Source organism: Pelophylax lessonae (assembly GCF_965119305.1).
Source record: "Pelophylax lessonae genome assembly, chromosome: 3".
Classification (NCBI taxonomy): domain Eukaryota; kingdom Metazoa; phylum Chordata; class Amphibia; order Anura; family Ranidae; genus Pelophylax; species Pelophylax lessonae.
The window spans coordinates 316,691,636-316,706,613 of NC_138770.1; the positions used below are offsets into that span (position 1 = coordinate 316,691,636).

The 14,978-nt window shown below is 42.7% G+C and overlaps 1 protein-coding gene across 1 annotated transcript in view; it reads right to left on the reverse strand.

Moving 5' to 3' along the window:
* The window catches only part of ECE2 (endothelin converting enzyme 2), a 91,178-nt gene that overhangs the window by 20,236 nt on the left and 55,964 nt on the right, over window positions 1–14,978 (reverse strand). Inside the window, exons 8-9 of the mRNA XM_082251765.1 lie at window positions 6,606–6,794; window positions 4,953–5,095 (exon numbers count right to left, since the gene is read on the reverse strand). Coding sequence (XP_082107891.1) covers window positions 4,953–5,095; window positions 6,606–6,794 — 332 coding nt within the window. The remainder of the gene's footprint in view (window positions 1–4,952; window positions 5,096–6,605; window positions 6,795–14,978) is intronic.

Sequence of the window (14,978 nt, forward strand, 5' to 3'; positions counted from 1 at the left end):
CAGATAAATCTAGTGCTGACCTCTTTGGACTGCCAGAGGAGTAGCTTGGTATCAGGGCTTTAACTATGTATCTAAATTTGTAGTTTTGTATACATAAGCACGATTTGTTGTTTTTGACAACCTCAAATACTGCTCTATGTTTATTGTTGCTTTCTGTTGCGCTTTTTTGCCTTATTTGTCCCTACTAGGGGAATTTTGTATTTTAAAATGTAGCTAATAAACTTTATACTGTTTTACTGTATATACATTTTTCTATGAGCCTTTTATACCATGAAAGTCCCCTTTGCCTCCTTTGCCAATCCAGCCAATTTTATAAATAGTAATGAAGATAACAATAGCTACATTGCTTTACCACCTAGGGGACATCTACCTAAAATTACAAAATAGCACTTATGTGCATAGAAATCAAGTAAGAATTGGGTAACAGTTCCTTCCGCATAATGCATTAACCCTCTAAAGTCTGCTATATACCTAAATGTATGTCTTGCTAACCCTACTCATGAAACTGGGAGTCCATCAGTAAAGGAAAATTACAGTAAGTATTTGATAGGAAATTTTCAGTTTTTCTAACTAGCCCAAAAAAAAGGGGATGCCAAACAAAATAGGGTTTCAATCATAGCACTTAGCCAACAGAAACCTTAAGGCTCGTACACACTTGACGAAAATCGGACGAAATATCCTCCGATTTCTCTCTCTCATGCTCAGCGGTCATAACCGTTTTTAGTTGACAGTGCATAATGTTCACAAAATTTCTCGACCTTTTTTTACATTTTTTTTTGGGACGTTTGTACCTAGACTTCCGGGTAGTCAGCAATTTCAGATTATGCGCGGTCTTTCGTATCCGATTTTTGGCAGACGTACTGCATACACATTAAACGAAAATTGGTTGTGCTGGGGACGGACGATAAACATTTTGGTGTTTGTCCCTTCGTTTTTTTTTTTTCATTGAAAATGTCGGCATCGGCTGCTGAAAGTTGTGTACACACTAGCCGAAAATCGTACGATTTTACTTCGGATGGGAATTTTCAGCAGATTTTCAACTAGTGTGTACCCCACTTTAGGGATAGATATTACTGTATAAGTAAGTTAGCTACACCCCACAATGAGTCAGAACAGCCTTAATGTAAGACATCTCATCCCTCTAAAAATATTCCTGACGCTCTTTCACAGGGAGCTCACGAAGTCTACACACTCCTGGTTAAATGTGTTGTCGCTGCTTCCATAGGAACCAAGCCCTAAGCTCTATAAGCCTATTCGCTAGCTGGAATGATCCATCCAACGATGATTCTGGATGATATCTATATCCTGCTGGTTCTGCTAGAGAGAGTGACAAATATTTCCTAAAACTCTGAGCCGAACTGTAGCTTGAGAGCATGCTCGAAGTATCCCAATATCCATGGAATGGAACCAGTTATCTTTAGTGGTCCTGCATATGGGAGGAACAAATCTTTTGTTCTCATAGGAGGCCAAAGGCACCTCAGATTTAAACTCAGTAATACTCCTGTACTAGGCAGAATGCCAACAACGATCCCTCAGGAGAGTCCTCAACCAAGAAGTCAGCAAAGAGCTCCACTGCTGGGGGAGAGGTTGCTCACTAGTCTTTTTCAGATTGTAACACTCGTACATATCTTATGGGTACCTGGTTGCTCCGCTTCTGATAAGAGGTACTGCTTTAGTCTTGGAAGCTTGGACTTTAAAAAAAAATAGCCATTGATTTCAAATATTTCCATAAATGTTTAATTAGTTATTTTCATCAGTACATTTTACCACGCCAGTACACTACATTTTATGGTGGTTTAAACTGTGCCATACCATTGAACTCATTATGCCACAATAAATCAGTGGATCCTAGTAATGAGACCTCTGGTATGTTCAGCACAGAGGATCCTAGTGCAGATAAATGACCATGCAAACAGTGAGTTCAATTTACAGAAGGGAGGATTATTATTTTTTTTTTTTTTTAAAGCCCGTAGCGTGTGAAACACACTCAAAAGACTTCACCCGGTGCATAAAAAGTGCACACACGCAAACGTGAACACACAAAAACTGCACAGGGTGTGCGAAAATGGTCTAGCCTCCGAAGAGGTTGGACCTATACCTTGATCCCCCGGGGCGCAAGACTCCTGACAGGGACTGAGGTACTTCCTATGGTTTGCCTGGCCGAAACCTGGCAAACCCCGTTCTCCAGGGGGACTGCCGAAACAGCCCACCCCAAGTACTGGGTGGGGCTCCCCCGAAGGGAGACCCCATGAGGGAGGGCGAACGAAGCCAAAAGGCCATGTCCACCCCCTCCCAAGACTTTCAAGGTAGGCCCAGAGACCCACACCGTACTCGTCGTGCAGAGGAAGAAAAAGGTGATAGTGAAGTGACAAAACACTACAAAGAAAAAGCACACACAAACAAAAAAGGTGGGGAAGGGGAAGTGGGGAGGTGAATTAGTGCCTTTGTGAAAATACAAAGGCAGGCCTTCCGGCCGGAATAAAAATTCCTCTGGTCGAAGCCAAAAGGCCTTGCCCAAGAGGCAGGTGCTTAAAAAAGTGTGCGTAGGTGCAGTGACCATGGTGCCGAAAAACTCAAGGCGAGCTGCCCCTCACCAGTGAGAATTAAGGCACCCCTGGGCTGCCACCCCAGGGGCACATACACTACGGGCTTTCTCTACCCCGGCCCAATGGCCAGACCGAGTGTAGCCCTTGCCTACCAGGAGGTTTGCAATGTGGACAGCTTAGAGAGAGCCTGCCTTCAACTGGGGACAAGCCTTTTGCAAGGCCAGATTCAACCCAGGAGGAAAGGCCCTCCCACCGCCATCCCAATTCCTCACCAATTACATCCAGGAGCAATACTAACCGTCATTTCCCAGCTTTCTTGCTCCCTTCAAACTGGTAGGGGCGGACCCATTCAAATCAGGAGGCAATGGACCCCTCCGGCTTTCTCTGATGTGGCTTACTTCCCAGTCCCCCGGTTTTTCCGGAGCGCCCTGGTTCATTTCGGCCCCCACCGATACTAACCATCAGGTTCCATACCAACTGATAAGAACAGATACTACACTTGATCTTAGCCAAAAGGCCGAGAAGGGAGGATTAATGTTAGGGTTACAGGTAAGGTGAAGGTGATAATGAGTGTGAGGGTTAAAAAGGATGTTATTGTGAATGCTAATGTCAGGCTTACAGGAAGATTTAGTGAGATGGTTAGTGTTAGAGATTCAGGGGGGTTTAATGTAAGAATAAATGTAAGATGAATACAGGGGGTGGTGTGAGAGGACCACTCTCAGCTCCAATGTGCATCGCCTGGTACTAAAATCTAATGAAGAACATTTATCAAGCAAATTAATGACATCAGGTGCAAATCAGGATTCCTCCCATTTATGCAAAAGTTTTATTGTATATTTGCAACCCCCCTGACCCCTGGTCCTGGGCAGTCAACTCCAACAGATTTGTATTTGTAACCCTCACCTCCCCCCCCCCCTCCCTCGGCTGTGCCCTCCTTCTTGACTTTTCAATAAAGATCAATAATACAACTATTAGTCCCTTGCTTCAAGCCAGGGTACTAGGTGTAATCCTAGACCCGGACCTGTATTTTCAGTACCAAATCTAATCACTGTCAAAAGCTTGAAGATACCACCTTCATAAGATCTCAAAAATCTGCCCCTTTTAACTAATGAAACCACCAAGCTACTCTTTCTTTCTCTTGTTATCTCTCGCCCTGACTATTACAACTCCCTTCTCTTAGACCTATCTCCATGCAGGCTATCCCCCCCTTCAGTCTAACATGAATGGATGCTGCTGTCAGACTCATTTACCTTAGCAATCACTCAGTGGCTTCCAAACCCCTGTTCCAATCCTTGCACTGGCTTCCGATTGCCCAGCAAATTCAAAATACTAACAACATACAAAGGCATTCACAACTCTGCCCTGAGCTACACCCCCAGTCTTGCCTCCAAATATCACGCAAACCATCCTCTCCTCTCCTCCCAAGAACTCCTGCTCTCCAGTCTACTCCTCCCTTGCGAGTCTCCAAGACTTCTCCGGGGCTTCTCCCATCCTCTGGAACTCTCAACCTAAGAATTGAACTTTTATTCTGCCATCAGCACACCCTCACAATGTTTAACTTTCATACAAATTGCCCCACCATATTAGATTGTAAATTGTTATGAGCAGGGGCGTCTTAACCCTCTTGTACAGTATTTCATTGTATTCTAACTGTCTCCCTTTATATTTTAAAGTTCTGCACAAACATTTGGCTATATATACATGATAATGATATTAATAGTAATAATAATAACCTGCAATGTGATTTCTCACTGTAGATGGGACAAATTTTCCCTTTATACAGAAGCATACTTAGGCAGTGGTCATGGTCAGGTTTCATTCTGTGGCAGTGCAACTTTAGAGCAGCTGAGGGAGGAATTTATGACTCAAGCTGTAAACTTGAAATTAATCTGACAAAAATCTCTCTCACTGCTCCTTTTTAATATTGCCTTGCTGGGGAAAAATTTAATAAATGTTTCCCATTGTATCTTTTCATTACCACTTCTGTATGCAAACAAATTGCACCTATATACTTGGTGAATTTATAATTTCTTTTTTTTTTTTAAGATGAAACTACCAGTGAATTTTTTTTACTCTCGCACACTGGGTATTAGTACCCTGAGTTTAAATTTGGACTTCTTTCTGTGTTTCTTTAACCCTAAACGGGCTGAGCTTATTCCAGGCAACCTGCTCCCAATTTACTGATCTTTGTTCTGGCTGACTGTATTGATTGCTGGCAAATTTTACTATTGTCCATTAAGCATGTCACGCCCAACTCTTTCAACACTCAGCTGCTAATGTTGATATTACATAAAAGAAAATGAAGTTAGCAGCAGAATAGAGAAATACTAAGGTAATATTATACAGGTATGATATGAACTTTGGAAGATAATTTATTAGAATAAAGAAAAAAAGAATATGTCTTACACTGGGTCTGTGCTGTTCACAAGGTCTGACACTTGTTGTAGATATTCCTTGCCATATACTACCACAGGCTCTGTGTCATTGATCTCCAAGGGTGAGAGTGCAAAATTTAAATAGTCCAACCAATCAAATGTAGGTGCAATATTCTGCAAGAAACAAAAGCAATACATGAAAGTGTATATTACAAGTAGTGTGTAAAGTTCCTACTACTATCTATCCACTAGTAAGGCCTCATTCACACAGGAGCTGAGGCCCATACTACATGAATGGGCTGTGTGTTTATGCAGCTTGAGTCGTCAGGTGCTGCATGCAGGCAGTCCATGTAAGTGCATACTGTCTGTGCTCAGGGCCACTCACTCGCACATGCATGCTTATCAAATTGGTACAAACATCTGTGTGGTGCAGCCGCTGCATCCCCATACACTTGCATAGGATGCCTGTATACAGCACCTAGTGGCTCATTTGCTGTGCACGTGCCTCAGCACCCATCTGAATGAGGCCAAAAGAGAATCAGCTTTTGACCACCTAGAATTCAGCTATTTATTTTCTGTAGTATATATATGTGTGTGTAGCACCCTCCTAGGTAGGTGCTAGAGAGAGAGTATAGTTTTTAAATCCAGTCTGCTTACTAGAGAGATTTCAGGTAAATCTATATTGTTCTCTGCCTACCAGAGGGCAGGATCTGTTAGTGAGGTCTGCTCAATGTGCTCAGGTGCAACTCAGTCTGTCTGCAGGTCCAATAGGGAGGCATTTTGGACAGTGGGAGGAAACCTGACAAAGGAGTGCACAGGTGTTTAATACAGCCCTGGTGATTTGGCAGAGGAAAGTGCCTGGGTGCATGCTGGGATACTGTATAAATGCCAGGAGCACATGTGCTCGGGTTTTTTTGTCTGGATAGCGTAGTGGCGGAGGGAGGGGGCGGCTGCCTCCTCCTCTGTAGAGGTGCCATGTGGCCTCAGGTAGCTGACCTGAGGGCCTAAAGAGATAGAGAGGAACTGAACCTGGAGGTCCTGTAAAGCTGACTGGAAGGGGAGACACTGAAGGTTCTGATTCTGCAGTACAGTGAGTACAGATCTGTGTCAAGGGACTTGACCTGAGGGGGGCCACCTCTGCAGCTAGATGTGTTTCAGTAAAGGGGATGCTAGAGAATGTCCTGAAGAGAATGTAGATCACCAAGTCTATTGCTGGAGAAAAAGCAAGGAGACTTACCCCTTCCCATACAAGTGGCAGTATGGTTTAAGCAGTGTGACTGCCTCCACAAGGAACCTGGAGAGGCCAAGTGAGAGTTGTCCTTATCCAATGTACATTGTTTCAGATGGAGTATCCCACTACTCCCTTCTCCCATATAAATTCCACAATAAATACTAAAAACCAACACCCCTGGACTGTTTATTGAGCAACAAGCCATTGGGAGTAAGGTTGAATGTGTGAACTGTACCCTAAGTGACTGTGTGCTGGTAATCAAAGAAGGCACAACAAGTCATCTCACAGCAAGCCCTATGGGGACATTACTACATATTCTTTATTTAATTAGTAAGAGGGTGTGTACAATCTTAAAATACATACATAGTTTTAGTTTTAACATAAAACATTGATCCCTTCTCTTTGACATTGTTGCTCCGTGATACAATATTTACAGCATAAGTCTGTGGTCACCTGTAGCTCAGCCACAGTCATGCGGTTGTATATTTTTTCCTCATCCCGACGCTCATCTTGAGGAACTGTGAGATTAGCCAGCTGGGTCTCAAGTTCCACAATCTGTGCCATCTGGACTTCAACAGAACCTATGGCACCCCCAAGCAGTAAGCCCATGTCCACTATGTATTCCTGGTATGTAGCTAACACCTGTGAACAAAGAGAGGAGAAAGTGGCACATACAGAGAATAAAGGGGAACTTTAGTACAGAAACAGTTAAATATGTTTTATCACACTCAATATTTAATAGAAGTTTCTGATATAAATGATAAATCAATCACTGCCATCTGGAAATATTTGATATTAACTGCATGCAAAAATGCCCAACAACATTGTATTGTACTACTTACTGTAGCTACCTAGCTACCGTGTTTCCCTGAAAATAAGATATATTAGGTTATAATAATTTTGGCTATAATTTCAGGGCTTATTTCAGGGGATGTCTTATTTACTTACGGTATGTACATAATACCATATGTAATAACGGTATGTGAAAAAGTTTCTGTGTCCCTGTCTTCTCTCCCCTCTCCCTCTCCTTCCCTGTCAGCTCTACGAAAATCATGTATTCTCAGAAAAAACTCTAGGTAAAGTCTTTGTAAAATCATGTAATCCGCACTGTAAAAGGATTATGTAATATCCAGTGTGTGTCATTATTGTGGAAAATACCCTATTTACAGCGCTGCTGGGTGCTCACGTGACCCGTTAAAGTCTCCTTTCCTGCTCTGAACAGTGCAGAGGGAGGGGCCGAGATCCCCGCTGACATCAGCCAGGAGGTGAGGAGGAGAGCTCCGGCGGGTCACGTAAGCCCAGCGGTGCTGTAAAAAAGGTGTTTTCTACAATAATTTACATAAAGACACACACTGGACAATATATAATCCTTTTACAGCGTGGATTACATGATTTTACAAGGACTTTAACTAGGGATTATTTTTAAGGTAGGGCTTGTATTGCAGCCATAGAGAAAAGAATACCGAAAAGGCCCAGAGGGGACACTCCGGAAAGGTAGTTGTTAAGGAGAACCAACAACATTGTAAGACGCAAAAAAGTTTCTTTATTGAAAAAAAATAACAATTACAAAATTCAGTGATAAAAGTACCCTCCCAGACACCTCATATAAAACCACACAGACAATGTTGTCTCAGTGAGCACATACAAAAGGGCCCCATTCACTCCCACTAGCATTTCACCGTTGTACAACCTCAAAACCTACTGTTGTAGGTGGATGGATGAGGGTTTAATCAAACTTTCCAAGTCAGGGAAAAACCCCTATAGCTATGGATCCTAGTCCTTCAAAAATATCAGTCGATAAACAGACAAAAAAATCTAAATATCTTATATGGTAGAGTCAGAGCGTAGAAAACTCCCGTAGCCTGTCCCAAATATTTAAGACAATAGCAGATAAGTTGCCTGCAATGGAGATAATCAGCTGTTGCTGAAACACAGGTGTAATATTTAAAGCTACTGATGATGCAGAAAGCCAGTCCGCCTTGGTGGATCAGTGTACAATTTGCAGTATATGCACTGGCCGATCTGAATAAATCTCAGTTCAAAACTCCTCATGTGCTGAGTATGTACAGGCACTATTGCCACTGCAATACCAGTCTACTCAAAGCAGCAATTAGGCAGTAGCAGAGTAAAGGCAATAAGGGACAGAACAATCAAGGGTGCCTGGAGGCTTCTCACCACTCTTCAGCACCCCACCATTCTCCTACCTCTACCTGGAAGTCCAGATCCCACTCTGATAACAGCCTGGATGTTAACACATGTTCGGACGTGCTGCCAGCAGATCGTGGTAACAAGTTCTACTATCTGCATTCACCAGTGCTCATTTGGGATCTGTGGCTGGCACTTGGCGTAAAGCGGAACTGGCTGGGGTGGTCGGTGGAATGCAAGTTGATGCACAGGGCCCTCTGCACTGCTTACATCAACACATTTCGCATACGTCACGTATGCTTCATCAGGACGTAATGACGCTCTTACTTCACATCTATTTATAGTGGTGATTCCACAATTAGCAAATTAAAAAGTTATAACGTCAGATAACACCATCTAGTGGTAAAAATAAAAACTACAATGTAGTTGGAGATAATACCTTGTAGGAATTCATGGCACAATTGCCTCATTCATACCTGGTGCATCCGTTCACCAAACGAACAGTGGCTTAAAGAGACACACCATTCGAAATTCATAAGTTTAACAATATATTCAAACCAAGAGAAGTAATGTAAATTAGGGTTCCAAAAAGATTTTCAGACTCATTTCAATATTTAACCCTTTCGGGGGCCAAAGTATCAAGTCTGAAAATCCACGATTTTTCCTACTTAAGCAGGATTGTGTCATAATCACCCCTGCGATTAGAGAGATGTAGGGCAAAAAAGTATTTCACTTTTAGGCCCCTAGGGCTTCCCCTATGTACTGCAGCAAAGTGTAGACCAATAGGTGTTTCCTCTTTGAGTCTGATGCTCTTTAAGTGTTCACCAAATCGCACACACAACTGGCGTCTAGTTTTGCCAATGTACAATTTCTTACAAGAACATTCTAAAATATAGAGTACCCTTGAAGTAGCACAATTAATAAATTGTTTAATCTCAAAGCTATTTTGACCATCATAGTTAAAGAAAACATTAGATCTATCCACATAGTTGCACATATTACAGTGGCCACAGGCAAAGATTCCTTTCAGCTCAGAGAGATCCGTAAGCCAATTTCTATTAGTTTTCCTTTGAAATTCAGAATGTACCAAAGTATCATTTAAATTCTTGGCCTGTCTGGCAACCATCATTGGTCTAGGGCCTACTATTGCCTTTAATCTCTCTGATCTAGTCAGAATATGCCAGTGATCTCGTAAAACTTTACCAACTGCATCCCACTGTGCTCCATACTGCATACTTGTGCTCCATACTACATAGTGATAATCCTTAATGAGGTTTCAGAATTTACAGAAGCAACTGATTTAGGGACCAAGAGGTCTTTCCTTAGCTTTCTACCTGCCAGTCTCTTGGCTCTCCTAAGGGTCTTATGTGAATAGCCCCTCTCCCTAAACCTCTTATAGAGGTCCTCTGCTTCACATCGGTAGTCATCCTGACTTGTGCAGTTCCTTTTAATCCTTAGGAACTGTCCAACTGGAATCCCTTTAATTAAGGGTTTAGGATGATGACTCTCTGCGTGTAGCAGGGTATTGGCTGCAGTTTTCTTCCTAAACCTAGCCGTAGTCAGTCTACCTTTTGACAGCCTAATATATAGATCCAGAAAGGAAATTTTCCATTAGTCAACCACATAGGTCAAATGGTTTTTGAAGGACTAGGCTCCATAGCTATATGGGTTTTTCCCTGACTTGGAAAATTTGATTAAACCCTCATCCATTCATCTACAACAGTAGGTTTTGAGGTTGTACACTGGTGAAATGCTAGTGGGAGTGAATGTTGCCTTTTTGTATGTGCTCACTGAGACAAAGTTGTCTGTGTGGTTTTATATGAGGTGTCTGGGAGGGTACTTCTATCATTGAATTTTGTAGTTGTTATCTTTTCAATAAATAAACTTTTTTGCATCTTACACCGTTGTTGGTTCTCCTTAACAACTACCTTTCCAGAGTGTCCCCTTGGGGCCTCTCTAGTATTCTTTTCTCTATGGACTTAGTCTAGTTGTGGAGGTACCCAGTCCTATATGGACAATGCAGTGATTTGATCTAATATTTCACATTACTTCAGTTTGAGTGGGTTTAGGCTGCCGTGTTTTTATTCCATATATCCATGTTATATTGCAGCCATCCTAGAAAATCATGATAGGTCTTATTTTCAGGGTAGATCTTATTTTTAGTGAAAAACGGTACCTGGCCCTACAGTTTATACAGGCAGGCAAATGCTGGTCCTAAAAGAAAACTTTAAAGCTGATGTCATAAACAAGATTTTATCCTTTTACAGCTCAACTAGGAAGCGATCCTATAAAGGCAAGTGGAATCCTCTCCCAGGCAATTCTGCAGGTGACAACAGATCAAATTGCCCGTACAAAATAAACTAAAAACGTTCCTACTCCTAAGTAAATAAAGTTTGTTTGAACAAAAAAACCTTACAGATTCCTGCATCTCGCACAAGCAATGTGGATGCAGGGATCTCCCTTGGTGAGTTATTGTGTTATGACATTGCAGACTCCCCCTCTGTCAGAATACACTTATCATTGCTGCCGCCGTTGGCTGCATGCTGGTTTTCCAGCAGGACCATTCAACAGAAGCTGGTGTAACAATTGTCTTATGCTGAGTGCTGGGGCAGAGCCCCCCCCTGCCCCCCCGATATCACCCCCCCATGTTGAGGGCATGTGGCCTGGTATGGTTCGGGGGGGGGGGCGCTCGCTCATTCCCTCCCCCCTTTACTGACTTGCCAGGATGTATGCCCAGATAAGGGTCAGGTATGGAATCTAGGGGGAACCCACTGCATTTTTTAAAAAAAAAATTTGGTGTGAAGTTCCCCTCCAAATCCATACCAAACCTAAAGAGCCTGGTAGGGACTGTGGGAGGGGGGGGCCCCACATCATTTTTTTCGCTAGTTTTTATTTATTTTTTTTAATATTCAGCTGTCGGAGGGGAAAACCCATTGACAACTGATGATTTATCGGTTGTTAGGAATGCCGCAGCCGGCTTCCCAGCCCTGTTCCTTAACAACCAGTTTACACTGTGCCCTAATTGGGCAATGCTTTGCCCAATCAGGATGCAGAATGTACTGTGCAGCGCCCAGTGCACTGCAGGGTGTTCGTCTGGGCGAACCTCCAAGCAAACACCCTGCAAATTCGGGTCTTCGGCGAATGGCTGAACAGGCAAATGTCTGGCCCGAACTCATGCTCAGGAGAACCGTTTGCCCGTCCCTAGTCAGTTGTAAATAAAAGAGATAAGACCATGAGATGGTATGTGCCCTAATGAACATACCCCAAAGAAAGCCAGCTCATTTTAGAAAAGTGACGGAACTCCTGGAGTTCAGCTTTAAAGCCCAACTTCAGCAATCTTTGAAATTATCCCTTTCAGCGGGGCTTTGCCCACACTGCAAGAGTTAACTGTTTGTTTTGTCTAGGGGAAAGTAGAAGGTCTTTTACTTACCTGATCCTATGCTCCCTGGCAGATGGTGCTTCCTGTAAATTGTACCTTGGGGTCATCATGTTCAGTGCAAAGCTATGTATCCTGCATTGGTTTTGTTGATGTCAGGACCTTAAACTGCTCTAGCCTGGGGGGAGAAGATGTTGCAGAGACTAGTCTATCCTGGTCTAACAGCACAAAGGAGTGGGGGATCTGGTAAATCCATTTTTATTTTCTGTGACCTAAATAAGCAATGAATCCTTACAGTGCAGGCACAGCTCCACTGCAAGGGATACATTAAAGCTTACCAGAGCTGGGCTTTAACACTCTTACTCTTTGATATTGTTGTTATTTCTAGATAAACCACTAGAGACAATATACAGTAGATTACCAATCTCTGTTGAGACTAGATATCAAACACAGCAACAACATGTTTTCAATTAGTTATTTTATGTGATTGCCATATACATGGCAATATTTAGGCAACTTTTAACCAGCTTTTGATTGCTAATATGATTGAATGTTACTCGAAGAATAATCCTGCCTAGCAATAATATATTTGATTGACCCTCGATCAATTTAACAGGTTGAAATAGTCTTAATACAAAGGAAAATTACTGTGATAAAGAAAAATTGATCATGGTATAACTTTCCTCTGTTTAAGCACTGCAGCTTCCCTAAGCCTCTTTGGCATTTAATATTGTGTTTTCTATTACAGGGTACTAACTTTTAAATTTCTTTAGAGACCTGGAAGGTTTATTTAATGAACGTTAGGTGCAACCAGCAATGGGGTTGATTTACTAAAGGATTAAAGACTGTTCACTAAGTTTTGTGAATAATGTGAAGCTGTGTTTGCATTAAATACTCAATCACATGCGACCAATAATAAAACAATTGATTTGAGCTGGGATATGGTTGAAGTGAATGGTGCTTCACCCTATTTACTAAGTGAATAGTGCTTCACCATATTTACTAACCTCAATAAACATTCATTTTGTTAAGTAAACAGTCTCAAATCCTCATAACTCCCAACTTCATGAGATGGGATTGAGGGACATCTTTTAGCAAAACTATGTAGGCATAGGACACACCCCCTGCATTGCCCCCCTTAACCACTTAAGCCCTGGAAGATTTTACCCCCTTCCTGACCAGGGCCTATTTTGCGATTCGGCACTGCGTGACTTTAACTGACAATTGCGCGGTTCTGCGACGCTGTACCCAAACGAATTTGGCGTCCTTTTTTTTCCACAAACAGAGCTTTCTTTTGGTGGTATTTGATCACCTGTGCGATTTTTTGATCATGCGCTATAAACAAAAAAAGAGCATCAATTTTGCAAAAATAACAATATTTTTCACATTTTTTATATGAAATTCCCCCCCAAAAAAATGTAAAAATCAAAATATTTTAACATTTTAGGCCAATTTTTTTTTACCATATGTTTGGTAAAAAAAAAATCGCAAAAAGCGTATTTTGATTGGTTTGCGCAAAAGTTATTGCGTTTACTAACAAAGGGAAAGATTTTTGTCATTTTTGTTGTTTTTTTTTTAATGCGTAATGGCGGCGATCTGCGTTTTTTTTTTGCGGGACTGCGACATTGGGGCGGACAGATCGGACCCTTGACTGACATTTTTGACACTTTTGGGGGTACCAGTGACATTACTACAGTAATCAGTGCTATACTTATGCACTGTTACTGTAAAAATGACACTGGGAGGGAAGGGGTTAACTTTATTGGAGAGGGAGGGGTTAAGTGTGTCCTAGGGGCGTGATTCTAATTGTCATTGGATGTGGCTGTGTGTGTAACAGCACAGATCTACAGTCCTACATAGCAGGACCGTATGATCTGTGCTTTTACACAAGGGGGGGATGACAGGCGGCTTGTTTACATTAGCCGTCTGCCTTTCTCCCTCTCTACCCGACGATCGCGAGTGACCGGCGGACATCGGGTCCGCCGGTCACACGCGCGAGCTTCCTAGTGAACGAGCGGGGGCGGGAGCGCACCTCCGGCGGGGCGCGCTCGCCCCCCTATTGGCTCCCAGGCTAGTGACATACCGGTACGTCACTTTGCCTGGGAGGGGCTGACCGCCGCCGTATATAGCCGGCAAGTGGTTAAGAGCCGGTTCACATTTGTGCGGCTGTGGCGTTTGCATGTAATGTCGGAGCGCACTGCTCCTTCATTACATGCGATCGGCTGTGCGGTGCGAGTTTAGCCATACACTTTGTATGGCTAAATTCGCACCGCACCCGCAGCAAACACGCACAGGACCCTTTTTGGCAGCCGCATCAGGATCGGATCGCACAGCGGTTCACACTTGTGCGATCCGATCCTGTGCGAACTGCAAGATCGCACTGCGATATGCGATCAAACTGGGGGTGTCGTTAAGATTACATTGACACCCCCAGCGTATCGCATATGGCAGTGTGAACTGCCGGGGGTGCGTTTGCGATGCGGGAACAGGCTGCGGATTCGCAGCCTTCCCGCATCGCATAAGTGTGAACCGGGGCTAAAGGAGAATTGTACAAAAAAAAATGATTGGTTAAACCCACAAGTGCTTTTGTTTACCACTACTATTCCTTTTTATTGGCTTTTGGAATTTATAAATGCAGCAATTTAGAAAATGGATGAAAGGTTTAGCACTATAAAACACTCGTTGATAGATAAGTAGTGCATTTTATATACAGCTATATAGACCAGACCAAAATAAGAGGCAAATGAGGAGGGACAGAGGGGCCTTGTTCTGAATGCGGGATATTCCCTCTAAATCAGGGACAGTTGGGATCTATGCTTTAGTAAATAAACCCCAATGTGTGTTTCCAGTAATGACACTTCAAACTATCAGCTTTATAATATATGGCATCTTAAACTTCCCGAAACACAAAATACATCATGCACCATATCGCACATTCATGAAATTTTCATCAACTAAATGGGATTAAAGTCTGAATGCATATATTAGAATAAAAGGTATTAAAACAGTAAGGCTCCGTTCACATCTAGGCATTTTGGGGCGTTTTTGGGGAGTTTTTCTGCTCTAGGATCAGCTCTCAAAACGCCCAACAAGACAAATCCTATTCATTTCAATGGCCCCTGTTCACATCTGAGCGTTTTGACGCTGTATACAAAACGCCCAACGCTCAAAAAAGTACATGAGCTTCTTTTTGGGCTGATTACAGGCGTTTTCCATTGGTCTCTAGTCAATCTAAAAACGCCTGCACAAAAAACGCCTGTAAATCGCGGTAAAAATCGCGGTAAAATCGCGGTAAAAAACGTGCG